The following is a 26,550-nucleotide window of genomic DNA, read 5'->3' on the forward strand; positions in this document are numbered from 1 at the left end:
TCTGACCTCTGACATCAACAAAGAATTTTTCGTCCATACAACTGCCGCTCACTGGATATGTTTTCTTTTTCGGGCCATTCTCTGTAAACCCTAGAGATGTTTGTGAGTGAAAATCCCAGCAGATCAACGGTTTCTAAAATACTCAGTCCTGCCCGTCAGGCACCATCAACATTGCCATGTTCAAAGTCACTTAAAGAGGACCTATTATGCTATTTTTACTACTGCAGTTAAGCCTCTTTGCAAAAACTTTCTGTTTATACCCTAGACATAACTGCCCTCTGTATCTGTCTGCACTCTGTTTGAACCTAGCCAATCAGAGCAGGCCGGTAACTGCATGACAACAGGCACGCCCCCTAGTTTCACGTTACACTGAGCGGACTGCAGTGTGAGCTCGGGCAGATTTGAACCATAGATAGTATATACAATGGATGTAGCATCCAGGCTGACCTCAGTTATTCCAACTGAATCCAATCGTCCTGGCCTATGCACGTCGCCATCTTGTCAGATTTTGACTCCGCCTCATTTCCTCTTACCAAAAAAGGGCATTGATGTGACGTTGGGTGGAGGGAGATATGCCCATCTAGCTGACGTATACCTCCGAGGTGAAGTGAGGGCCAACGGGTGGCTAGCTGTCACTCAAGAGACTGCGCCCCTAATTATTCATACATTTTAACCTCCAATAGAATAAAAACTAGCCTGCTTGAAAAAAAATCATCCCCCTCAGTGTTGTCATGGAGATATGGCCTAAACATACAGACTAGAATGTTTTTTGTACCAGGCCTTAATGATGCAGTGAAAACGGCATATTGAACATTGGAGTCAATGAGAAATTGCTCTGTTTTGATACCTGCCCTTAAGGTGCCAACACACTGCACATCGCCGCGCAGCGAGTTTACATAGAAAATCAATGTATTTCGAGCGCCGCCGCGCGAATCGGCGGCCGGCGGCGAGCGGTTCACGCGGCACGGAGCGAATGGGGCGGCGCGGCCGCCGCAGAAGTTGAAAATATTGATCTTTTCGCCGCCGGCCGCGCCGCGGTAGCCAATCAGCGTTGAGCTCCTCCCGACGTCACTCGGGTGAGTCTGCTGAGCTACAAGACACGTGAAACCTGGCTGGCGGTGCTGTCGGGAAAGGAGGGATGAAGGGAAAAAAGAAGGAAGAGAGAGAGAGAGGGAGAAAGTTCCAACACATCGATAAAATGTATGACAGCAGTTTAATGAGACACCTTTTAGTAAAAGGAGCAAGGAATAGACTCACATTATAGTAGAGAGAAGGAGAGAAAGCCAGGGAAGATGTACTGCAGATGAGTGAATATGCAGAGACAATGCAAACTAAATACGACAACTGACACTTCCAAACATTTCCCTAAACATCACAACAATATCAGAGGCATTATGAAAACAAATCTGGAAAAAGGGAAAATCTGTTTGGGTTTTCTCTACATGTTGATATGCCGGCGTGAGTGTGTATATGCACGGCCATGGATATATATGTGCGTGTGTGTGTGTGGGCGGGTTGTGTGGGTGTGTTTACGAAGCTTGGGTGGCAGGTGGCGGGGAGAAATGTGTGAGAGCTGCAGTGAGACTGCAAGGGCCGATGGCAGAGATGAAGGCAGAATACTTCAGAGACGCTCCCAACAAAAACAAATCAGTGAGGATGACGACGATGATGAGAGAGATGTAAATAGCGGGAAGAAACTGGGCGTGCACATTTAATGAGTCATCGGGCGGCGGGCGGCGGCCGGCGGCCGGCGGCGGACACAAATGAGCCAAAATGATCACGCGGCGTGGAACCTGCGATTCGCGCAGCAAACCGCTGCGCCGCAGTGTGTTGGCACCTTTAGTGGCCACTCGGTGAACTGCAATTTTTGACATTTCCGCATTGGATGCTGGTAGAACTCGCTCTGGTTGGGGCTTGATTTGAACAGGCAGGGGGAGGGCGGGACAGGGACATGTCAGAGCGTGTAGCAGCATGACCGTATATGGAAAATCCGCTTTGTGTAATGTCACGCAATCCAGGAAACTAGTCAATAGGGTGCCGCGAACGGCAACGGAGTTTTGAGGCTGCCACCCCAGACAGTAAGCAGGGAATTTTTCTAAAATGCATGTACGTCATTATTTGACACTTCGGTATAATTTTGCATGACTGTATAACATTATAACAGTATTTATAGGTCAGAAAAGATGAAAAAGCATAATAGGTACTCTTTAAACCCCCTTTCTTCCCCATTCTGTTGCTCAGTTTTAACTTCAATAAGTTGTTCTGTCCAGTTCTACATGCCTAAATGCATTGAGTTGCTGCCATGTGATTGGCTGATCAGTTATATGTGTTAACAAGAAGGTGAACTGCTGTACCTAAAAAAGTGGCCGGTGAGTGGATATATTTATTTTTTAATAAAATAAATTCTATAAAATAAGACAGAAGCAGTTTATGATAAATGACAGGTACAACCCCTATTCCGAAAAAGTTGGGACGTTATGTAAAATGTGAATAAAACAGAATGTTATAATTTCCTGATCCTTTGGGGTGGTAGGATGGCCTAGAGGTAAGGTGGCCGACCAGTAACCATGAGGTCGCTGGTTCGATCCCCGGCACCGGACAGGAGGGTGATAGTTGTAAAACTAGCAGAGGCTGGTATTGTGTCTACGGTGCCCACCATCTCTACCATTATGTCCTTGAGCAAGACACTTAACCCCAAAACTGCTCCAGGGGCGCTGTACTGCGGCTGACCCTGCGCTCTGACCCCCTCCGAAGTGTGGTAACTTGAGAGGGGATATGCGAAAAGATGAATTTCAATGTGCCTCGTGTACAACTGACAAATAAAGATAACTTAACTTAACTTAACTTAACTTAACTTCAACATGTATTCAAAACATAAGAGTACAAATACATCATATTGTTAAAAATAATACACTTTTAATTTTTTTGTAAATATACACAAATACAAAACATTTAAAGCCACTACGAGTAACATTGCACGTTGGCGGCCCCTTTGGACAAAAGCGGTAGTATTTTTACGACGCCAGCTGTCGTGAAGCTGTTTTCTAGCTCGTGCCGGGCGTGCGAGATTCAAATGATCAGGAAGCAATATAGTGCATGTCCGTGTGTTGAAAGTGTGAGGGCACCGGACTCTCTTCGGCTCCGTGAGAGTGGTTAGTGAGTGACACAGCATCAACTAATGCCAGTCAGTGCTACACACACCTGATTGCAATGAGTTGATGCAGTGTCACCTCTCATGGAGCTGAAAGATTACGTGTCCTCACACAAAGCGAATGAACGAGAGACGGCAGTTAGTATGGATCAGGATGAGGTAATGTGTTTGTGTTGTTGATGTAAATAATGACTATTTCAGATGAATTATGGTTATCTGATGATGCTGGTGAGGCAAAGTAAACTTTGTTTTAGTAGGCTACTGCTCATTCATTTAGGAGTAAACACTGCAGTCTAGTTAGCTCCCGTGAAATTGTGTATACGTTTGCTTGGCAACGCCCTCCCGCCCGCCTGCCTATCACTCTCCCTTTTAGCTTTTTTTCATTGCATTTTCTTTTTTTTGTTTGATGGTTCAGCCCCGTTATCAGTCATTATGACGACAAATAACTGTCTCAAACAAGGCTCCCGCTCCCCTTCCCTCACCTGGAGGGATAGGCTTCTCAAATCGCGTTGCTGCGCCACACTGAAATCTGCGACCAATATGTGACCATAGAGCATGCACGCATGAACCGAAAATCGGACTGGGTGTGCGACCAGACCAAACGCAGTAATAAAAACTATATAAAAATGTCTTTCTTTGCACTGATGGTCTTGTTTGCTGTTAAAGGTAATTTATGATTATGAGAGGAAACATGAGGCTGTTTAAAAGATATTTAAATGTTACTCGGAGCTGCTTTAAATTGTAACACTTTTCAATAACTCTGAGTGAGCGTTTGGGAACTGAGGACATTACATTGACATTTTGAAAGCAAAATGTTATCCCTTTCTTGCTTGAAATACAACTTCTGATGCTCAACATTTCGGGGTCTCCATTGTGATATTTTGTGCATCATAATGCACCACATTTTTTCAATGGGAGACAGGTATGTACTGCAGACAGGCCAGTCTAGTACTACTTCTACTAGTTCTACTATGGATTGTAAATGGTGTAATCCTCAAATTATTTGCAGAAATGTTGGATTTAAACTGTTGGACTGTTTTCCTTTGCAGTTCTTCCCAAAGTGGTAAGCCTCACCCCATTATTGCTTGTGAAGACTGAACCTTTACGGGATGCCCCTTTTATATCCATTCATTATTAAATCACCTGTTAAAATGTTAATGTGAGTAATGTTCCAATTTTTATGAAATGTGTAAATTGTATATTTACTAAAATAAAAATGTATAAAATGTATCGGTTTAAACCAATACATATGATGTACTTGTACTGTTATTTATTTAATACATGTTGAAAAGGATTAGGAAATATTCACATTCTGTTTTATTCACATTTTGCATATCGTCCCACCTTTTTTGAAATTGTGGTAGTAGATTCTTATGATGGCAATGTGTGTGTGTTATGTGTTGCTTTAGGACTGTTTCCTGACCATGAGTCCAGCATGGTACCAGAGTCTGATCAAAGTCCTGCTGAACCGCTTCCCTCAGAGCTGCAGACATTTTGACGACAGTGGAATTCAGTATCTGGTGAGAAGACTGACAACACTGACTTTGATCAGACAAAGTTGTTTTCTGTTTTTTTAGTTTTTTACTGCAGGTTTGTTTCACTTCACCAAGTCACTTTAAAACTGTGATCATCTCATTGGTTGAGAGCATCGAACATCGAGGGATTATTTCGATCTTAAGGGGAAAAATTTGGGATACTGTTTTAATTTTGAAACTAGAGCAAGTAAATAAGGGCACACTAGGCATTCCTACCGTACCCTAGCACGATTGACGGTGTTCGTTTGACCAAGGTGAGTGATCCGTACCATACTCAACCACAGAACACTTCCTTGGCACTGGCACAGTTTGGAAAGGTGTGCTTCGGCGCGGTAACAGATGCACGAGCTGGTACGAAACATGTGCAAAGACTGTGTCCTGATGTCATTTTATATGAGACTGTTGCCGCTGCAGCAGTATTGCGTATGCCCGGATCAGGGCACGTGTGAGTGCACTGTAAGATAGCTGGAGAGTGGAGATCAAAAGAAATGGCGTACACTCACACTACATATCCGTACTGAGCCCAAGCACGCTCCAGTAGGTTTGACCAGTGTGAGTGCTCTGTACCCTTCCTTGGCCCTGGCCCGGTTTATATGCGACTATTCCGTCAATGGTAATTTAAAAATTAAAAGGTTTTTAAGTTTGTGTTTGTCTGATGCAAAGGTGGAATGTTTGCTTCAGGTTTGACCAGATGAACATATTTAAAAACTATCTAACTACCATTGACCATACACCAATATACTACAGTAACTCAAAACAACCCAAACCCGTGGATTTTCTCGCTTCGGCACAGTACTGGTCTGAGTGTGAGTGCACCCTTTTTATCTCAAGCCTGATTCACTGTTATCCATTTTACCAGCTGCATCTTTTTATCCAGCAAATGTTTTCTTAACATGTTTCTGGTTCAAAGGCGTGTTTTGAATAATTGCACTATTGTGTGGGTTTTGCTCATATTGACAACGACCAGTGTTGGGAACGTTACTTTAAAAAAGTAATTAGTTATAGTTACTCACTACTTGTTCCAAAAAGTAACTGAGTTAGCAACTGAATGACTTTATAATAGAAGTAACTAGTTACCAGGGGACTTCCGGTTATGGCGGCTTGCTGAGTGGACGTGTATTCTCCTGCTCCGCTACCATAGTGTTTAAATCCTTTTCAAAACTCTATTTGAGAACTGCTGCTTGGTCACTTTAATGCAGATACTCTACGGTTATGCCTCGCGCACAGAAAAAAGCAAGCCAAAAACGAAATAATCAAACGAAAATGTCGAACTTCACCTCGCCCGCTAGCTCGACGGCTACTCCTCGCGCTAAAGCTATGGAGAGGGACCATGAGACGGACGAAATAGCTAGCATAGCACTAAATGAGGACACAACAACACAAGACCAGACTGCAACGGATGAGTCGGGAGCCAACACCGACACCATACTGGCAGCTATCGACAACATGAAAACTGAGTTTTCAACCAGATTCGACGGCTTATTCACTGCTATTGAGAATGTGAGGCAGGACGTCTCGGACTGTACAGAGCAAGTGACGCAGGCAGAGGCGAGGATCTCCACCACCGAAGACAGCGTAACAACGCTCCAAACTAAAGTGCAATCTCTAGAAGGTAAAAATAAGGACTTGGAAGAGAAAATACTGGACCTGGAAGCAAGATCTAGGCGCTCAAACATGAGGCTGGTGAATCTATCTACGGTATAATCCCACCTGCTCGACTTATTGTTACACATAAGGGACGATCTCACATCTTTAACAACCCAAGCGAGGCAGAAGGCTTTATCAGGAGGATCAAGTCAGAGGAGCACTGAAAGGACTAAATCCATACATTGCAAACGCTGACGTCAATTTGAAGGTAACATGTATCGTGGTTTAATAATGAGCGATTGCAGATATTACATATGGCTTGTTTAGAACTAGCTCGGTTTGGAACTTCTTTATTTTTATTTTTTTAGAAGTGTTTGGTTTAACTTCCTTAGTTACTTTTAAACTCTCTCGTCAGTTTTGAAGGTCTGTTTGGGAAAACGGGTCATACAGAGAAACCCTTTGTTTTCAAATGGACATATATTGTATGCATCTCTGCCCCTTTTTTATTTATTTTTAAAATATTTTTTATATACAGTGAGAGACAAGAGTGACAACATTATTAGACCAGCGGACACTACAGTCAAAGGAGATAGTATTTCTCCCTTTTTCCTTTTTTTATTTTTTCCTTTTTTCCTCACTCTTTTTGTATGGTGGTTTTATTTGCTGAGAAAAAGGCATAATGCATCCCTCTGCTATGTTATAGTATTCAAGTGAAAAACGGGTCATACAGAGAAAACCTTTTGTTTTCAAATGGACATACATATTGTATGTTTTTCTGACCCATTTTATTTATTTTTTAAAATATTTTTTGAGAGGCAAGAGTGACAACATTATTGGACCAGTGGGCAGTCACTACAGTCAAAGGAGATAGTTTATCTCCCTTTTTTCCTTTTTTAACTTTTCCTTTTTTCCTCACTCTTATTTTAAGGTGGTTTTATTTGCTGGAAAAAGGCATAATGCATCCCTCTGCTCTGTTATAGTATTCAAGTGAAAAGAGTTTTATTTTCAAATTGTAGCACAGGAGTTAAGGTTCAAGATACAAGGTTGATAGCACAGCTACTCTGTTCTTCTCTTTAGGGTAGAACAGTAATAAGCTTTCAGGAAGTCATACGATTTAAGGGGGGAGGGTATTCAGGTCAGGTAACCTGAAGGGGCTAAGGGGTATGTTTGCTCAATGTTCATTGGTTGTTCCATCCAAGTTTGTATTTGTCATGTTTTGTTTTTACTTTATGGTAGTTGCTTCAAACGTCGGGGAAAATAATTTTAATTCGTTTAATGTCTAGTGAGCTAAAAATTAAAATTACTTCATGGAATTGCAGAGGACTACAAAAACTCAAGAAAGTTAAACAGGTGATGAATAGAATCAAACTGATACAGTCTAATATAGTGTTCCTTCAAGAAACACATCTGATGCAAAGTGATGAGTTAAAGATAAGGCGAAGGTGGAGAGGCAGTGTGTATTCAGCCCACTTTACTTCCCAAGCAAGAGGAGTTATTATCCTGGTGCATCAGTCTATTCCTTTACAGGTAAATAAGATTATTAAAGACAAGGGGGGTCGGTATCTTATCATTCAGGGTAATATTCTTAAGGAAAAAATTATCTTGGCAAATATTTATGCCCCAAATATTGATGACCCAAATTTTTTTCAGAACTTGTTTCTTTCCTTGTCTGATCTCTCCGGCAATTATATCTTAGCAGGAGATTTCAACTGTACTCTGGATCCAGTCAGAGATAGAAGCTCAGGAAGTGACCAATCTCATCTTCGAAGTAGGGGGATAATACACCATTTCATGAAGGATATGAATTTGATAGATATCTGGAGAGAGACAAATCCTAGCGACTTGAACTTTTCATGTTACTCCAGCACACATAAATCTTATTCGCGTATTGATTTTTTTCTGATATCAGCCTGCTTAAAATATAAAATTAAAGATTGCTCTTATGACGCTATTCTAATCTCGGACCACGCTCCAACTTCCATAGTATATCAAGATCTCCAATTGGTGAGGGATCCCCCTAGATGGCGTTTCAAGCAAAAATGGTTAACTGATCCCGGCTTTGTTTCCTTCTTAGATGAACAAATAAAATTCTACTTTGAAACAAATACAACAGAAACTTCAGCTAGTATTAGGTGGGAGGCCTTTAAGGCCTTCATCAGGGGCCAAATAATCCAAATAACTAGTTCCAAAGCTAGGAAGACATACCAGGAGACAAAGACGCTGGAAACCGAAATTAAAGTACTGGAGGATGAATATTATCATTCACGCTCTGCTGAAACTCATCAAAGACTACTCCTGCTAAGAACAAAATATAACGAGATTTCTGCATCAAGAGCAGTATCCAGTCTGCTTCGCCTAAAACAAACATTCTATGATCAGGGGGAAAAATCCGGCAAGGTGCTTGCTTGGCGTATCAAACAGCTACAGAGTGAACGACTAATTTCTATACTTCAAAATGACCAGGGACACGACATAGTAGAACCAACTGAAATAAACAATTCCTTCAGGAAATACTATGAGAAACTTTATAGTTCTGAGGTTATACATGACAAACTTAAATTGGACAATTTCTTAGATGGAATTCATATTCCCAGGGCATCAGAAGATAACAGGATTGAATTAGGACAAGACATAACTTTAGAGGAAATGTCCATAGCAATTGATAATATTAAAGTAGGTAAATCACCAGGTCTACCCATTGAAATCTATAAAAAATTAAAAAATAGGCTGCAAGCTCCATTATTGGCAATGTTTAAAGAATCGTTTTCAAATGGAATGAGAGCTATGATTACCTTACTGCCAAAAGCTGGTAAACCAAATAATAAATGCGAGAATATGAGGCCAATCAGCCTTCTAAATGCCGATTTGAAAGTGCTGTGTAAAATCTTAGCTAGACGGGTTGAAGAAATAATACCGACAATAATTGGGAAAGATCAGTGTGGTTTTATTCGTGGCAGACAAGGCTTCCATAATGTCAGAAGGGTTTTGAATATTCTCCACAGCCAAAAGGGGGCGCAAGATACTGCTTTTCTGTCAATAGATGCTGAGAAAGCGTTTGACAGAGTCGAGTGGCTTTACCTTTTCGAAACTCTGGATCGCTTTGGCCTGGGAGGAAATTTTGGGAAATGGATTAAGTTGCTCTACACTGATCCATACGCAGAGGTACTGACTAATAGTAATATCTCAAAATCTTTTAAAGTACAACGAGGATGCAGACAAGGGGATCCTCTTTCCCCATTATTATTTATTATAGCAATCGAACCATTGGCTATTGCAGTGAGAACTCATAAACATATCTCTGGAATTAGAATAGGGGAGCAGGAGCACCGTCTTGCATTATATGCAGATGATATTATTGTTTTCTTAAAAAATATGGGAAAATCTATTCCGGTTCTGTTAGAATTGATCAAGACATTTGGAAACATTTCAGGCTATAAGATAAACAAATCCAAAACTTCAATTATGCCGTTAAACCACTTGGAAAGGAAATCCCCACCTCAGGAAGCTGCTCAATTTAAAGTTGTTGATTGTTTTACATACCTGGGCATTCAAATTGTACCCCATCTTGAGAATATTGTAGAAGTTAATTACAGTCCATTAATGCACGAAGTCCAGAAATCGATGGATAGATGGTCATTTATACCAATGTCGTTAATAGGGAAAATAAATGTCCTTAAAATGAATGTAATGCCAAAATTGCTGTATTTGTTTCAAAATGTACCACTGCCACCACCGAGTAATCTATTCTCTCACCTAAAGAAACTTTTCATCCGATTTATTTGGAACAATAGACGCTCCAGGTTGCGACTGTCACTGCTATACTTGCCATATGATAGAGGGGGGCTTAAGTGCCCCAATCCGCTCTGGTACTATTGGGCGACACAGTTAAGAACGCTGATGTTTTACTTTTCAGAAGAGGAAGCCCCTCTCTGGAGGGAGATGGAGAGCCAACAGCTGGGCCTCCCTCTTCCCCTTTTCCTGTACTCAGATAATGTTAAAAGGCTTAAAAAAATCATAAAGAACCCCATGGTTAAAAATATGATTACTGTGTTACAACAAGTTAACAAACATCTTGGGGAGCATGTCTCTCTCTCACTCTTCAGTCCAATCTGGGGAAACAATTTTTTCCCTCCAGGTAAATCCGATGCAGGATTCAAATTCTGGGCTGATAATGGAATACAAAAAATTGGAGATTTATTTAATCCAGTCACGAAATATCTGAAATCATTTGAAGAACTAACTGCTGACTATAATATCCCCCGTAATCAATTTTTTAAATTTTTACAATTGCGGAATTTTATCCGATCACAACAGGGCCAATCAGTGTCTATCCCACCCTTATCAAAAGTAGAAAAGATAATGTGTACGGACAATTTGGGGCGGGGCATAATCTCCAAATTCTATAACCTTCTAGTAGCCGAGTCCTCAGAGTCATCGGTAAAGAGGCTGGAGGCTTGGAGGGAAGACCTACATGACAACATAACCATTGTGGACTGGGAGAGAGCATGTACCAAAGCACAATCACAAACAATTAACACTCGTCTTAAATTACTGCAGTACAATAGGCTCATGAGAACTTACATCACCCCAGAAAAACTCAATAAATTCAACAGTGACGTTCCAGATATCTGTATCAAGTGTGAGAAGGAAAAGGGTACTCTTTTTCATTGTCTTTGGCACTGTGAAGAAGTTAATAAGTTTTGGGAGGCTGTGAGGAGGTGTATCCAGGATATTATTCCAATACAAATACCTTTAGATGCCAAACTTTTCTTAGTCGGCCTTTTTGTTACGCTAAAATTACAATAAAATTGTTTTTTTCGATGTTTTGACCGAATCTAACCGGACAGTTTTGACTCCGATACTTAATTTACCCTTGGAAGCAATCCTGTTCGTAATGGACAGCTATCGCGGCTAATTTGGTCAGTTGAACTATCAGCGGTGAGTCCAGCGTTCCGTGACCGCCTCAGAGTGCGTCCCGTTCGGGTACGAAGTGATGGAAGCTGTTGCTCAATGCTAGCCAGTGCTAACCCTGCTAGCGCTAGCCAAACAGTGTTCTTTTCTTCTTTTTTAAAAAAATAAATACAAAAATAAATACAGAAATGATGACCCCACTCACCCAGGCAGATCCGGAGCTTTCTATACTGAAGGCTGAGCTACAGGCTTTAGAGAGCCTTGTTCACGATGTCCTCCAGCGGCAGTCCTCTCTGGTCTCCCGGATAGCCGTGCTGGAGCATTTTCCGCTCCGAAGCTCTCAGCCGCCGGCTAGTGGCGCTTCTGTTGCTCCGGTCTCAACTCCAACTACCAACGCTTCTTGGTCGTCTGACGTCAAGAAGGGCAGACAAATTCACCCTCTTCTCTCGCCTGGTCCTGTGCTGTTGCACAATTCGTTTGCTCCGCTGGAAGAGCTAGATGGGGCTACTGAGCCTGCGGTTGGCGCTGCATTCTCCCGATCCGAGTCGCCAGTCCCAACCCGCTCCATACTTATTCAGAGGCGTTCAAGTTCCCAGTCCACTCCCCAAGGCGGACGCCAGGATCGCCGCCGTCCTCCAGCTCCATTCAGACCAGAACGTCCATCAGTGCATCTACAAAATGATGTCCCTGAGGTCGCCGCAGCTGGCGATGACGTATCCTGTACAGGTGCTGCTCACTCTCGCAGCTATGCCCCGCCCCTCAAATCCAAGCTGTCACTCACATCTAAGCTATCACTTTACAGAGGGAGCTGTATGAATGAGGAGCCAGAGATTCTGATAATAGGGGATTCCATCATCAGATACCTGCAACTTCCTGGTGCCTTCACTTATTGCCTTTCTGGAGGAAAGGTGTGTGACATGCTAGAGCTCTCACCTGCCCTCATCGACCGCCACCCTACAGCCCACACTGTCATTTTTCATATTGGGACAAACGATGTTATGAACAAACAATCGTGCAAACTCTATGCCCAATTAGAGAGTTTGTCCATCACCCTGCAGAGTTTGGGGAAAACCTGCATTTTTTCCGGCCCCACCCCCACTCTGTCTAAAAGCCCAGAGCGCTTCAGTCGCCTCCTGAGTCTTCATGACTGGCTGAAGTCTTTCTGCTCTTCAAACATGCTGGGCTTCATCAGCAACTTTGACTCTTTTTGGACCAGACACAAGCTCTTTAAATCTGACGGCCTCCATCCCAACACCAAAGGTGTAAGAGAACTAACAAATAACTTCATTCAGCACATTGCATTTAATTTGGACTGATATTCACCACAGCATGACCCCATCAGAAGAACCTCCACTAAAAAAGACCCCCCCGGAAGTCCTGCTCAACATGAATTATACTCCCCTTCCATTTGTGCTGCAAACCTTCCTCCAGCTCTGGACATCACACCTGCCTGTCCTCCCTCACCTCCAACGGCCCATCCACCTGCTGCTTCTAACGTTGGCTCCCTCTACAGGCACAAACCTGTTTTGTATGACCCTGAAAAACAAGCAATGCTTCCTAGCTGTAAGCTAAATTCACCACAAATTCTTAAATCAAGAAAGGGCTTGGGTTTTCTACATTTAAATATTAGAAGTTTATTGCAGCATGATAAATTAGACCACGTAAAGATTTTAGTGTCCCAGGCAGATCCAGATGTTTTGATTCTGACTGAATCCTGGTTAAAGAAGAGTACAGATGACTCTATTGTGGCAATAAATGATTATAACTTATTCAGAATAGACAGAAACACAAGGGGTGGGGGAGTGGCTGTATATGTTAAATCCTGTTATTCTGTAACACTTTTACATGCTGTCTCTGTTCCAAATGGCTTTGAATTTCTTGCGCTAGAATTATCTTTATCGTCAAATGATTGTTTTGTTGTAATTGGTGTGTATAGGCCCCCATCAGCTGTAACTAGCTCCTTAAATGATCTAGCACATATGCTCTCCAGTTATGTAAATAGAGAGGTAATTGTGATGGGTGATTTTAACGTTGACTGGCTTTCTGGTGCCTCTGAATCTTTCAAAGAAATCTGTAGCAACGTTAATCTTACACAATTAATAACTAAGCCCACAAGACCCAATCTAAAAAATCCAGCAAAATCAACTTTAATCGATTTAATCTTATCAAATAAAATAAATAAAATAGCCTCAGCTGGTGTCTTTGAGCTTGGGATTAGTGATCACTGCCCAGTGGCCTGTATCAGAAGTATTCATTTAAAAAGATCTCAACCTAAAATCATAATTAAGCGTAATTTTAAAGGTTTTAATGAGCAAGCCTTTTTAAGTGATCTCCATCATAGTGACATTCAACTGACTACGCAAATTTCGGATGTTGAGTTAGCCTTAGACCATTTCATCAATACTTTCACCTCAATTATAAACAAGCATGCACCCCTAAAACAACATAGAGTAAAAAATAGATCAAACCCCTGGTTTACAAGTGAACTGTCTGATTTATTTTCCGAGAGAAATAAAGCATGGTCTGTAGCTAGACGCTCTGGAGATAATACCAATTGGACAATTTTTAGACACCTTAGGAATAAGTGCACAGCCATGGTCAGGAAAGCCAAATCTGAATACTACCTTGAATTAATCTCAAACTGCTACTCTAACCCTGCACTATTTTGGAAAGCTGTGAACTATAATAAAAACAATTCTAGCACAGTTCCCACTCAGATCAAATTAAATGGTCATACTCTCAATGATCAAAAAGAGATTGGCTTAGCTTTTAATAAACATTTTGTAGCTACTGGTCAACTCTTTCAGAATGGAGGATATAGGCCTTCTACCACCAGTAGTAACGTACCGCCTGTCTCTCAAACTCCTCTTTTCAGCCTTGATGTTCTTCCCACAAGTGATGTTGTAGATGCGCTCCTCGCCATCAACCCCAAGAAGTACATGGGAGAGGACAATTTGGACCCGTTTTCAATCAAGCTCTCTACACATATAATATCAAAACAAATTACCCATATTTTTAATCTTTCCATCTCCTCTGGAATAGTTCCTAAAATTTGGAAAAAAGCTCATGTAATTCGTTTACATAAAGGTGGTGACAAAAATAATCTTAATAACTACAGGCCAATTTCCAAACTCCCATGCCTCGCAAAAATTCTAGAATCACTTATTAATAATCAGTTAAAAACATTTCTAACTAGTGCTTCCATTTTGAGCCCATTCCAATCTGGTTTTAGGGCAGGTCACAGTACTGTCTCTGCTGTGACTTTGGTTGTAGACAACATTGTTACAGCATTAGACAAGAAAAAGCACTGTGCAGCACTTTTTATTGATCTTTCAAAGGCCTTTGATACTGTTGACCACCATTTGCTTTTACAGAGGCTGCATGACATTGGCTTTGATCAGTCTGCATGTAGCTGGTTTAGGGATTATCTCTCTGATAGACAGCAGTCAGTTAAACTGGGAAGATACCAATCTGAGTTTTTAACTGTTACAAATGGTGTCCCACAGGGCTCAATTTTAGGTCCAGTTCTTTTCACAATTTATATAAATAACATTGTTTCATCGCTAAAAAACTGTCACGCCCATCTATACGCTGACGACACAGTACTGTATTGCATTTCCGATTCGGTGCACCAATCTATTGAGAACCTACAAAGCTCTTTTAACACCCTGCAGGACTGTCTAGTGGACCTCAGGCTTGTTCTTAATACAGACAAAACCAAATACATGTGTTTCTCCAGAGCAAAAACTATACATTTTAATGATCTTATTATTCACACAAATAATGGATCTCACATTGAAAGAGTCACTGAATATAAATATCTTGGCATCTGGATAGATGAAAAACTCTCTTTTACATTTCACATAAAAAATCTTGTCTGTCGTCTGCGACAAAAGATTGGATATTTTTATAGGAATAAAGCCACCTTCCCGTTGTTCAGTAGGAAAAGGATTATTGAGGCAGTTTTTATGTCTGTCCTTGATTACGGTGATGTGGTCTACCGGCATGCATCACATTCATGTCTAAAACTCCTAGACTCAGTTTTTCACTCTGCTTTAAGGTTCATCACAGGAGATGCTTATGACACACACCATTGTCTTTTATATGAGAAGGTTGGGTGGCCCTCCCTTAAAGAGAGACGTGATGCACATTGGCATGTTTTTATTTACAAAGCCTTGACTGGGAAGCTTCCTCGTTATTTAACAGAAATGCTGCTTGTTTCAGATGGGCTTTATCAGACCCGCTCCACTGACATGCTTATGCTTTATGTCCCACAAGCCCGGTCTGAGCTGGGAAAGACAGCTTTTAGCTTCAGTGCACCTGACTCCTGGAACAACTTACAGCTAAAAATTAAACTAAATACATTCATATCCTTTGGCCAATTTAAACAGACTATCTTGGATCTGCCAAACTCTACTTGTAACTGTTTTAATTAGACTATATTGTACTGTATGCCTTTTAATTGCTGCCACTCTTCCCCACTCTGTAAATGTTTCAATCGTTTTGTTTTTTTCTTCTCTTCACTTGTTGTGTATTTGATGTTTTTGCATTGAATATTTTGTTTGTATTGTTGTTTTGAATTTGTTTTGACTCGACGTCATTGAAAATGAGGGTCACCCCTCAATTGGTCTCTCGAGGATAAATAAAAGTTAAATGAAAAATGAAAAAAAAAAAATATCCAGAAAAATACAATATTAGGAAAGGACACCGCATATTTTTAGAAATTGGTATATTGTTGGCTAAAAGAATAATTGCTCTGTCATGGAAAAAAGTGGGCATGCCCAGTTTAAATAAATGGATTACTGAGTTATCTACGACTCTGCCCTTAGAAAAAATTACATACATTATCAAGGCCAAGGAGTCACTCTTTAATAACATATGGGGTCCGTTTATAAGTTTTCTGGAGAGGAGAGATATAGCACATATGATAGAAGAACCTGGGGATGAATAAATTGCCCTCTGCAACGCTCACGTGATTATATGATGAATACTAGATTGTAATGTGATTTTACTTGTATTCCCCGATTGCAACATTAGAAATACTACAGGACTTATTGTTTGTCTGTTATATACTTTTGGTTTTGTTTGTTAGACGCCTGAATTGAGGGGTCTCACGTTATTTTTATTTTCGTTATTTAAATCCTGTTGTACTTGTGATATATATATATATATATGTTTTTTTTTTTCATATATCTTTTTTGTAATGTCCTACACCTTGGTGCTAATATAGGGTACAAACCTGCTGATTAATGTGTAAGACTTTGTATGTGCAAAATGTTAAAAATCAATAAATACAATGTTGGAAAAAAAACTAGTTACCAGGGAAAGTAACTATTTGCGTTAGCCTACTGTAAGTTGCTATATGTAAAAAAAAAGTTTTCACAAGTCAGTTGAAATGAGTAGAACAGACAGGTAGGCCTACTTGTAGGCTACATAACCTTCATTGCACATCAACAGACAGCAAGAGGTTTATCCAAAAACGTCAGACTATGAAGCATGAGACGATGAGAGGAGGAGTAAAGGTGCGAACACACCAAACGCGTTGGGTGCGGTGGCCAAAGCGCCCAACGCACCTGATCTGGCGCTTGGTCATTTTGTGTCAAAAAATGGTTCAACGCGCCCAACGTTGGTTCAACGCACCCAGCTAGTCTCCCCCGATATATTTATTCCCCTAATCAACCATGGCTGCGATCAGACGCGACCCGACACAACAGCGTTCATGTCCACACAAAAAAAACAACAACACGGCCAACAATTGTGCCAAAAGACAAATAAACAGCAACTGAACGGAACAAATAGCCTTAAAACAGCATTGCAGATTCACGCCACTCGGAAATTAACACAAACAGCAAGGCAGCACCATACCAAACACATTTACAGCAGCATTGTGCACAGGGCAGTAGAAAATAAAGGCAAGTAGCCTACATTAACCTACCTGGCTGTGACGGGACCGTGGCTGGCGTAGATATAGGCATAAACACCGGTGCTTCGCTGTACTCGTTGTGAAAGTTCCCCGGACTTAGCCGTTATGTTTGGGTTCATTAGCCGTTATTTGGCTTCATTATATGGAGGTGGTGGCCGCACACAACCGGGTGAGTTAACTAATGCTATCCGACCGGCGCTAACTTGGTTTATTGACTAATGCACAGCCGCACATATTCACTGAATTAACCAGGAAGCCCATTCTCCTGGTTCACTTTCCCCACGTCTTGTAACCCCGAGCGGCTTCATACAGCACCAGGCAGCCAGCCGTAAATACATTTCCTCCTCGGTGTTGCCTCTGTGTTGTCCTCCGGTCCTCGGCTCCCACCGTCCTGTGACGTCGGGTCAAGCTCACCGCTGATTGGCCAACGTGGCTAAACGTCATGCGCTGGAACGTTGAAAGTTACATTTTTTCATCTCGGGCGTTGACGCTTTGGTGGTGCGTTGACGCTTTGGTGGTGTGTTGACGTTTTGGTAGCGCGGCTGCCGCGCCCAAAGCGCCGCTTTGCCTCGGCCAACGGATCCTCGCGCCTAAACCAATGGTTCCCTATGCAAAAATAGGATTTTTCAACGCCGCCACTGCACCCAACGCGTTTGGTGTGTTCTCACCTTAAGGATTTATCCTATGTTTATTTCCTTCTTTAACATGCACAGCAGCATACAGATCCCAGGAAAAGAACAATAGCAATATTCGGCTCGTGATGACACGCTAAACAGCTGTTGCAACCGGCGAATCGCGGCCGTTTAATAACGTGCATAAATTATAATTTATAGAGATCTGGAAACTCCATGCATTTACTCACAAGGACGATGCAAAAGAACTCAGAGAGAGCACGTTTCAACCATGGATTGATAGGTGGTTACTGCGGCAATGTGCACGCTCACACAACAGAGAGAGAAAGAAAAAGAAACTTCACTAAACATGCACTCCGGCTGACTCCGGCGCTAACTGACAGTTATAATGTCATCCACACTGAATATAACACATCTTAAAACACTATAAGAAATAACTATCGCTTATCTTGTTGTTAACCCACCCCGTCTCCTCACTAGCAGTTTGTGTAGTATGGAGCCAGGGGGTGCGCTCGGATTACACAGTTTATTCAATCAATTCATAGTAACGCACCGCATTTAACGTTCAGTAACGATAACGGCGTTGTAACGACGGAAAAAGTAATTAGTTAGATTACCGTTACTGAAAAAATAATGGCGTTACCTAACGCCGTTATTTTAAACGGCGTTATTCCCAACACTGACAACGACTAAGCTTTCTGTATGTACTAAAGTAGAACCAATTTAATTCCCATGTGATTCATTGAGGATGAGCAAAATATGGGATTTGGAAAATATTAACATTTGATCTCTTTATGTCACCAAAAGGCTGTTCTGAACCAGAAGTTCACTGACTGTTTTGTTTTGGTGTTTCTGGACACCCAAGCTGGAAAAACAGTGAGTTTTTTTATTGATATACTTTATACTTTTATATGTATCATTATTATATTGTTGTTGTGCATCTCAGCAATTTTCATTTCCCATTTTCTTCCACTCACAGAGTCTAAAGGTTGTGTTTCGGGAACCGCTGCCATCCCAGCCTCAAGCCAGTAGCAGCCCCCCCCCTCAGCTAGTGTCCATGTACCATCATCTGGAGTCTGTCATCAACACAGCATGCTATAACCTCTGGACAGGACTACTATAGTGCTGATCGGGACTGGACTAACCTCAACTCTCCTGTTCTCATATTCTGATATACTTGGTCTTAACTAGCCCCCCCATCCACCCATATATCCTGTTTTCCTTCTGAGCGTTGGGTGTTTGCAGAATTTAACGCTCATTGTCCACAAGATGGAATTAGAAACCATAAAGGACGGAGCCGTACGTGTGAATTATGTTTTTATTAAATTGGAATTCATGAAAAAATATCCCAGTGTCAGCCAGTGACGATTGCACACTGGATAATCGTCCAAGTACGCTGGATATGCAGCTTCAGCATGACAAATGCGACATCAGCAATAACACGCACATTGAAGCTGCTTGTCAATGTATTCGCTTTGCTGAAAAGTAAGTATATTATCAGGGCAGTTTAATATTGCTCAATAATGTAATTTTTTTTTCTGTGCACAAATGAAGTAGCCTGGCTCCGCCCGCCTACCTACTTCCGCTCAAATTTCATTGTCCCTTCAGTAGTCAGTCTGGGTCTGCGGTGAATTCATGGATTCTAGCTGAGGAAAATTTCCGGCCGTCCAATCAGCGAACAGAGCGAATGGCTGAGAACGATGCCGTCGAAGTTGCACTCCAGTTTCAGTTGAATGCTGCGTTCCTTTATACTCGGAACTCGGAGATTTCCGACTTGGTGGTTCCGAGTTCCGACCTGTCTGTGTTCCAGTGCCTCTAATCGCGAAAGTATGGACGCCTACAACCTTTCTCATCCAAATAACTAAACGTTAAAAGTTACCGTTGCCAGGTACCGGTAGATCAATAGACTACAATATGTAGTGAAGTCGGACATATTCGAGTTCCCAGTACAACAGGAACGCACCGTCAGAAGCCGGCTCATGACATACGTCACGACCAAACGTTATGCTGATCCAGAGTGGCACTGGGCAGATCCAATAGTTTTAAACTTCAACAGACACCCGCCCTCCAAGTGAGTGAACGTTTGCCAAATAAAGCAGTTCCAGACCTTCTGTACAAATGAAATGAAGTACGATGGTCTGGTTGGACCAGGCTACAAATGAAGCGCATATCTGTTTGAAACCGCCTAGATGGAAGTTCATTGAACCAGGCTAAATTATATATATGGAAAATATATGTATTAGCAGGGTTTTCCACATTCTGTTATACTGGGGGCATAGCAGTTCACATGAATTAAAGACTAATACCTCTGCTATTGCCAGAAGAAATTGTTACACATACCGTATAAGAAGCATAATATTTTCCTTTCAAGGAGAATTAGCAGAGCAGCTACATAAAGGTGTGCAGAGAATGTTTTTTTTTGTTCATTTATCAACTCAAACTGTGTTAACTCAAACTGAACTGTACGGATCAATGGACCAGCCACAAATCCTCTCACACTGATCCCTCTGACAGTTATGTCCATTGACAATTTCAAATGAGTTTCATTCAAACAAGACAACATGTAAAACAAAAAACGTGAAAGTCAGAGTTTCTTTGTGCAATTCTTCTATTAACAAAAAGTACAAAGGAAAATATGTAGCTAGAGCATTATTGTGTCTGTTATGCAGCGAGGTAGCAGTCTCTCAGTATCATTTTCAGCCATAACATTTAACATTCTAAACAAACTTATAGTTCACAGGTATATGGGCCTGGCTTTAAAAAGCAAAGGCCACGTAATGAGTGAGGTAATAAAGACACATGATGCATACTTGTTCACGCTATAGGCGTGGCGTGAGCCTGGTGGAGCGAGGCGTGCCTCTTTTTAATCAGGTTTCCATGTTAACAGGTGAGACCCTTCACACTGATCTCCTGGCAGTGCATCAGCACAGGGCAGCTCAGGGAGCATGTCGGCTCCCTGAGTTCATTTTCTCTCCTTTAGGGGCCCATTACACGGTGAAAACATGACAGTTTTCCCGTTTTATTTTTTATTTTTTTTAAACGTTCAGACGCAATTTATTTGAAATATTCACTCGTACACATGTTTTCAGAGGAAACGGGCCGAAATCACTGTAGTAGGCATGCCAAGCCAATAGTCAGCGGTGACAGTTAGCCTAGTAGATAGCTCTTCCGGTACAATTTGATGCATAAAACCTTACTGTAACCGAAAATTAATGCCACTAACGTTCATAAAGCGGTTGGTGTAAGCTTGGGGTTACAAGTATTGTAAATGACAAGCTTTCTGTCCTCTTATTTCACCGCATTGAACTCGTGAAAACAGAAGACATGCTGATAGTGAAGGGGCTTTGTGAGCGGCTACTTTTCTGTTAGGCGTACTTAAAAATAAAAGTCAACTCACGTTTGTCCAGTAAAATGCTATTAATGTTTAGCCAGTGAAATGCTTTTACTGTGAAGCCGTAGCCTTAATGCTCCTTTTGTTGAACAGTAACTTAACCGCTGCGCGCTGTACTATGGATAGTATTTTTTTATGTAGAGAGAGCCGTGTCCCTGGCATATAGAAGCTACACACGTTTATTTTTGCTAGAAAAACCGGCAGAGCACAAATCTTTCCCCAGACAAAGTGGCGGGTGGTCTCAATAACTTACTAATCGCTTAGACTAAATTGGCGAGTGTTATATTTGAGCCCTGCACGACACTCTCCGCTGATCAGTGATGGTGCCGCGGAGACACCTTGCATGTTATGTTGTCTTCTAACTTTATAACTCGCGTGTGGGTATTTTGACAGCAAATGTTATAGACTATGCATACGTGAAGTGGAGCCATGACATCAGCGCTACCAGGGAAAATGGTTTCGGTGCTTACAAGAAACCAAAACCTTTGTGTTTTCCAAAAAATCCTCCCTGGGAGTTGATCTCAAGAACTTGCGGTTTCATGCCTGCGTTTGCTGTTTTAATGTAAATGATATAGTGCATCCGCGAAAATATGCACCGTTGCGTGTTGTCGTATAAACAGCCCCTTAGTGTGAACAAGGCGTAAGGGTTGATTCAGCACAGCAGGTGAATGAGTATTGCAGCAATACTTCCTACCTCCACACCAGTTTATAGTGGAAACCCCCTTACCATCTTAAGGTTCAACCTACCATGATATGGGCACATACTTGGCACTGTTTCTGTGTTTAATTGGCTGCCAAAAGATGCAGCTTTTGTTATGAATTAAAATCATAATATTGCAATGTCCACAGACCTGTAGCAGTTTAAGTTTGACTGGACCTACTACTGGGTACAAAGTGTGGAGCAGACACTGTTCAATTAAGTCTTCAGGGATCAGGCCTCTAGCACAGAGCTTCTTAATGATTGACTAATTATTATGAGCAGGTAAAGTAAAAGTGAACATTAGATTAGATGAGTCCGTTTTCATGTAGTATCATGAGCAAAATGCTTCCACATATATAACTGCACAAGTTTCATACTCCATGCATACTCTTGAGTTATCTTGGATCTGGTGCCTTCTGGTATCATTTTGCTAGATCTGCATTTAACATGGGTCTTTTATATCAGTGGCAGACACATGTGCAAAGTGGGAAGGTTTTTATGTTTGTTTAAAAGTGTCAAACCTGTTATTCACTTGAACCCCACTGCCTCATACAGTGCCCTGAAGTGCCTTTCTCTGTTTATAAAAAAAACTAAACAAAAGTGAACAGCCTATGAAGTTATACTGCTCTGTCAGCTTTGCATTGAAAATGTTTGGAAGCACACATTCCTGATGCAATGAAAGTGCTTCAGTCAGTCAGTTTAGAATGTGTGATAGAAATGTGCCTTTAATAAGAAGGAAAATAGGGCCGCATATGGCTAAGCATGTAGAGGAGGTCCACTGATTGCAGGGTTAGTGGTGTAAAACCTGCCACATGTCCATTTGTCCCCGGGCAAGACACTGAACCTAAATGTTCTCCCGATAGGTGGCTAGCACCCTGCTTGGTAGCTGCTGCTATCTTTGTGTGAGAATTGGTAAATGAAACAAACTATGTAAAGTATATATGTGCATATTTACTTTGATATTTTGCATGATAGAATGCAACATTTCATCAGTGCTGGGTGTTACCAAAGCATGTTCAGGTAATGAGTTTTAGTTGTGTATTTTGAAAGGGTCAGCTTGTAAAATCATACCTCAACTTACAAGAGGGCATGAAGTCAGCCTGATAAAGAATGTGGAATCATAACAAACATGAAGTCTTGATATCCATTGCATTCATCAACCTTATTCATTATCGATATACTAAAGAGCCTTGGATTTCTAGACATTTTCACAGGAAGGAAAACAATACATAATTGAGCGACTGGATGCTGGATGGCAATAAGAAAAGTTGAACAGAACAGCAACCACTCCTTATACTGCTCAGATAATTTAGTCTGAATGTTAAACACTGGATATTCATCATGCAAAATGTGAACAATAACAAGTTATATACAACTGTATTATGTATATTTTTTTATATAGTAAACTTTATACAGTATGTGAAATGCTAAATAAAGTAGGATGAATGAGAATGTGTCAATTTTTTTTACAGTACAGTATGTGGGAATTTGAGATGTATTAAAGTCTTTGCTAATAAGGGGTATAAAAAAACTACAATTAATGAATAAACTGTTGCTGTTGTAAACAATTGTTCTATGTCATCACAATGTACATTGACATTCAGATAGATATGGCTCTGCGATCTGTATGAGTGAGATAGCTTCAATTGATTAAAGGATGTATCAGTTTCACAGGCTTAAATATTTTTAAATCACCAAAAGGAAAAATATTATAATTTTTTCCTATATGGTGTGCCATAAATAAAAGAACATAGGCTACCGGAGAATATAAAAAAAGTAACATTTGCCAACTCTATTATTAGCTTGGGACTTTATTTTTTACATTTACTGTATTCTTCCCTGCCGAGGTTAGAAATCGGCTGCCAAGTGTTGTATGCTCTTGCCTTAGCTAGTGGACGGCAGTTTATTGTCAAGTAATCAATTTATTTATTTATTTTCAGAACTGCATCACAAAGCAAAAATTAAATATATTGTTTAATAGGGGTTTCAGGAACTTCCGGCTTGGCGAAGCAGCATGTATGTCGCGTTACTTTGAGCTCCTGCTGAGTTTTTTATTTTTTTATTTTTAGGCACTTTTTTCTCCCCCACTACGGTCCAGCAGTTTTATTGAACTTTTATTTACCACATTTGGTTTGCTTTTCTGCTGTTATCATGCCGCCCAAGACGAATAAAGGAAACGGCATTCAGCCTCACCTGCGGCCCGTTGCAGACTCAATCCACGCCCTCTCCTAAATCTCTGCCTCCGCGGAATTCACCGCGGGAAATTATGGATGTGGCTGCGCTCAGAATTGAGCTTCTGTCGGCTCTCTGCGTGGATGTCGCGGCAATGTTCATAGTGGAGCTTCGGGAAGCCTTGGCTGAGACCCTCAGTTCAATTAAGACCGAGCTGCTAGCCTTCAAAACGGAGCTCTCCTCCAGTCCGTCCGCTGTCCGCCAGGATGTTGCTAGCACTGTAGCTGAGGTGGAGCTGTCCCTCTTTACCTGCACTGATGACGTCCTGGCCCTCCAAGCCAAAGTGGAGCACTTGACACAGGAGGCGGCCAAAATGGAAAACAAATGCGAAGATTTGGAATCGAGATCGTGCCGCCAGAATATTCTAATCATCGGAGTCCCGGAGGACGATTCCAACTCAGCATCCGCAGCTAACGATTCCAAGGGAAGCCGTCTCGCTCGGGAAAGAGCCGCTGGTCGATAGATCTCACCGTGCTCTGATCCCAAAGCTTGCACCAGGTGGCCGTCCCCGCACCATTGTGGCAAGGCTTCACTACTACACCGACTGCAACGAGATTCTCAGAAAGGCGAGAGAGCTACAACGGATTAACCTGCGCAACATGTCCCTCTCCGTGTTCCCGGACTACACTCCAAAGACGGCCCGGGCTCGCACCGCTTTCACCGAGGCCCGACACCTGCTACGAGGCATTGATGGAGTCAAGTTTGGTATCCTCTTTCCTGCACGGCTTCGCATCACCTACGGTGGTGTACAGCGCGACTTCACTTCCCCAGAGGAGGCTAAGACATTTATTAAAACACTTTTGTTTTTGTTTTTGTTTTTCCATTTTTAACTGGATCTGATTGGAGTAGGTAACAATAGCCTACCTAGGTTTGTGTGCCAATATGTTCTCCCTAAAGGTATAAATCACATGCCACTAGCCTTATTATTTTTTTGTATTCTTTTCCATCACAGAAACTAGTGGGTGTGTGTAAATGCATACATACACGTTTCCTAAATGTATAGTCTGTGGGAACATGCATATTTTTATTTATTAGTTTATTTTATTTTTGTACAATCTAATTTCCAGTTCTGCTGTGCCAATGCACCATACTTATTTCAAGTGCCTCATATTCAATATTCAATGTTTAAAGTTAATGCTCTGCAGAGTTCTACTTGTTAGTTCTAGTTTGGAAGTCGAAAGCTTCATTTTGAAGATGGCTCCTGTCGGAGTCTGCACTGCTGTTCCTATCGTTTGGAGATCGGAACAATTGATGTGCGGGAGGTGGGTGGGTTTGGGTGGGTTGTGGTTGCTTCTGGTGTTATGTCTGTATGATTACTATTGTGCTTTTTTTTTTTCCCCCTCTTTTCATCTACCTTCTCCATTCCTGATCAAACACAACCTTTAGATGATTAATACAACTTTCCCAGACTCAGATATTGGATCCACTAATAGATTTTTAAGCTGGAATGTGAGAGGTCTGAACAGCCCCATTAAACGATCGAAAGTACTTTCCCATTTGAAGAGGATAAATGCCGACGTAGTATTCTTACAGGAAACGCATTTACGTGATAAAGATCAAGTTAGACTTAAGAGTCCATGGGTCAGTGATGTTTTTCACTCAACTTTTGACTCGAAAGCTAGAGGGGTAGCTATTTTGGTTCATAAAAGCGTAAATTTTATAGCTGATAAGAATGGGAGCTACTGTATATGATTGTGGCAGGCCTTCTATACCATAATCTGGTTTTATGAGTAAACATTTATGCTCCAAATTTTGACAACCCAGATTTTACAAATAGATTATTTGCCACCCTGCCTTTCCTAGACACCCATATTTTAATTCTTGCTGGGGACCTGAACTGTTATGAATCCAACCCTGGACCACTCTCATCCCCGTACAATCAACCAATCTTCCATGTCTAAATCAATTTCTGGTGTTATGCTCCAAAATGGGTTTGTAGATCCTTGGAGATTTCATAATCCCCAAACCAAAGCATATTCTTTTTTTTACCAAGTCCATCAATCCTATTCCCGCATTGATAATTTTTTTGTTGATGGTCCCCTGGTCCCCAAAGTGACCTCCTCCGAGTATCATTCAATTGTTATTTCTGATCATGCTCCTCTTAGTCTCAATATACAACTTTCAGGCCAACCTCGTTTCTCCTCACCCTGGAGGTTTAACACTCTGCCTCTGTCTGATGATGCATTCAACACCTTTATATTGTCCTCAATTGATGACTTTATAACTATTAACAAGGATGACTCTGTCTCTTACTCATTATTATGGGAGTCGCTCAAAGCCTATTTGCGTGGTCGAGTAGGCTCCTGGCTCATCAATTGAAACGTCAAACTACTCCTTGATTAATTCCACAAATTAAAGATTCCTCTGGAGCAGTTGTCTCTGACCCCGCCTCTATAAATGACATCTTTAGGGATTTCAGATTCTTGACATCCCCAAAGTTGATCCCACTACTTCTAATGAGCTTGATGCACCTTTGAATTAGGAAGAA

The 26,550-nt window shown here is 41.4% G+C and overlaps 1 protein-coding gene across 1 annotated transcript in view; it reads left to right on the top strand.

Annotated features, from left to right (window-relative positions):
* szt2 (SZT2 subunit of KICSTOR complex) overlaps positions 1–23,187 on the top strand; it is a 480,200-nt gene extending 457,013 nt beyond the window's left edge. The window contains 3 exon segments of the mRNA XM_080032888.1: positions 4,561–4,671; positions 18,547–18,615; positions 18,719–23,187. Of these exon segments, the coding sequence (XP_079889014.1) occupies positions 4,561–4,671; positions 18,547–18,615; positions 18,719–18,862 (324 nt within the window). The 3' untranslated portion in view covers positions 18,863–23,187.
* The last annotated feature ends 3,363 nt before the right edge of the window (positions 23,188–26,550 follow it).

This window comes from Ammodytes marinus (genome assembly GCF_949987685.1).
Source record: "Ammodytes marinus genome assembly, chromosome: 8".
NCBI lineage: Eukaryota > Metazoa > Chordata > Actinopteri > Uranoscopiformes > Ammodytidae > Ammodytes > Ammodytes marinus.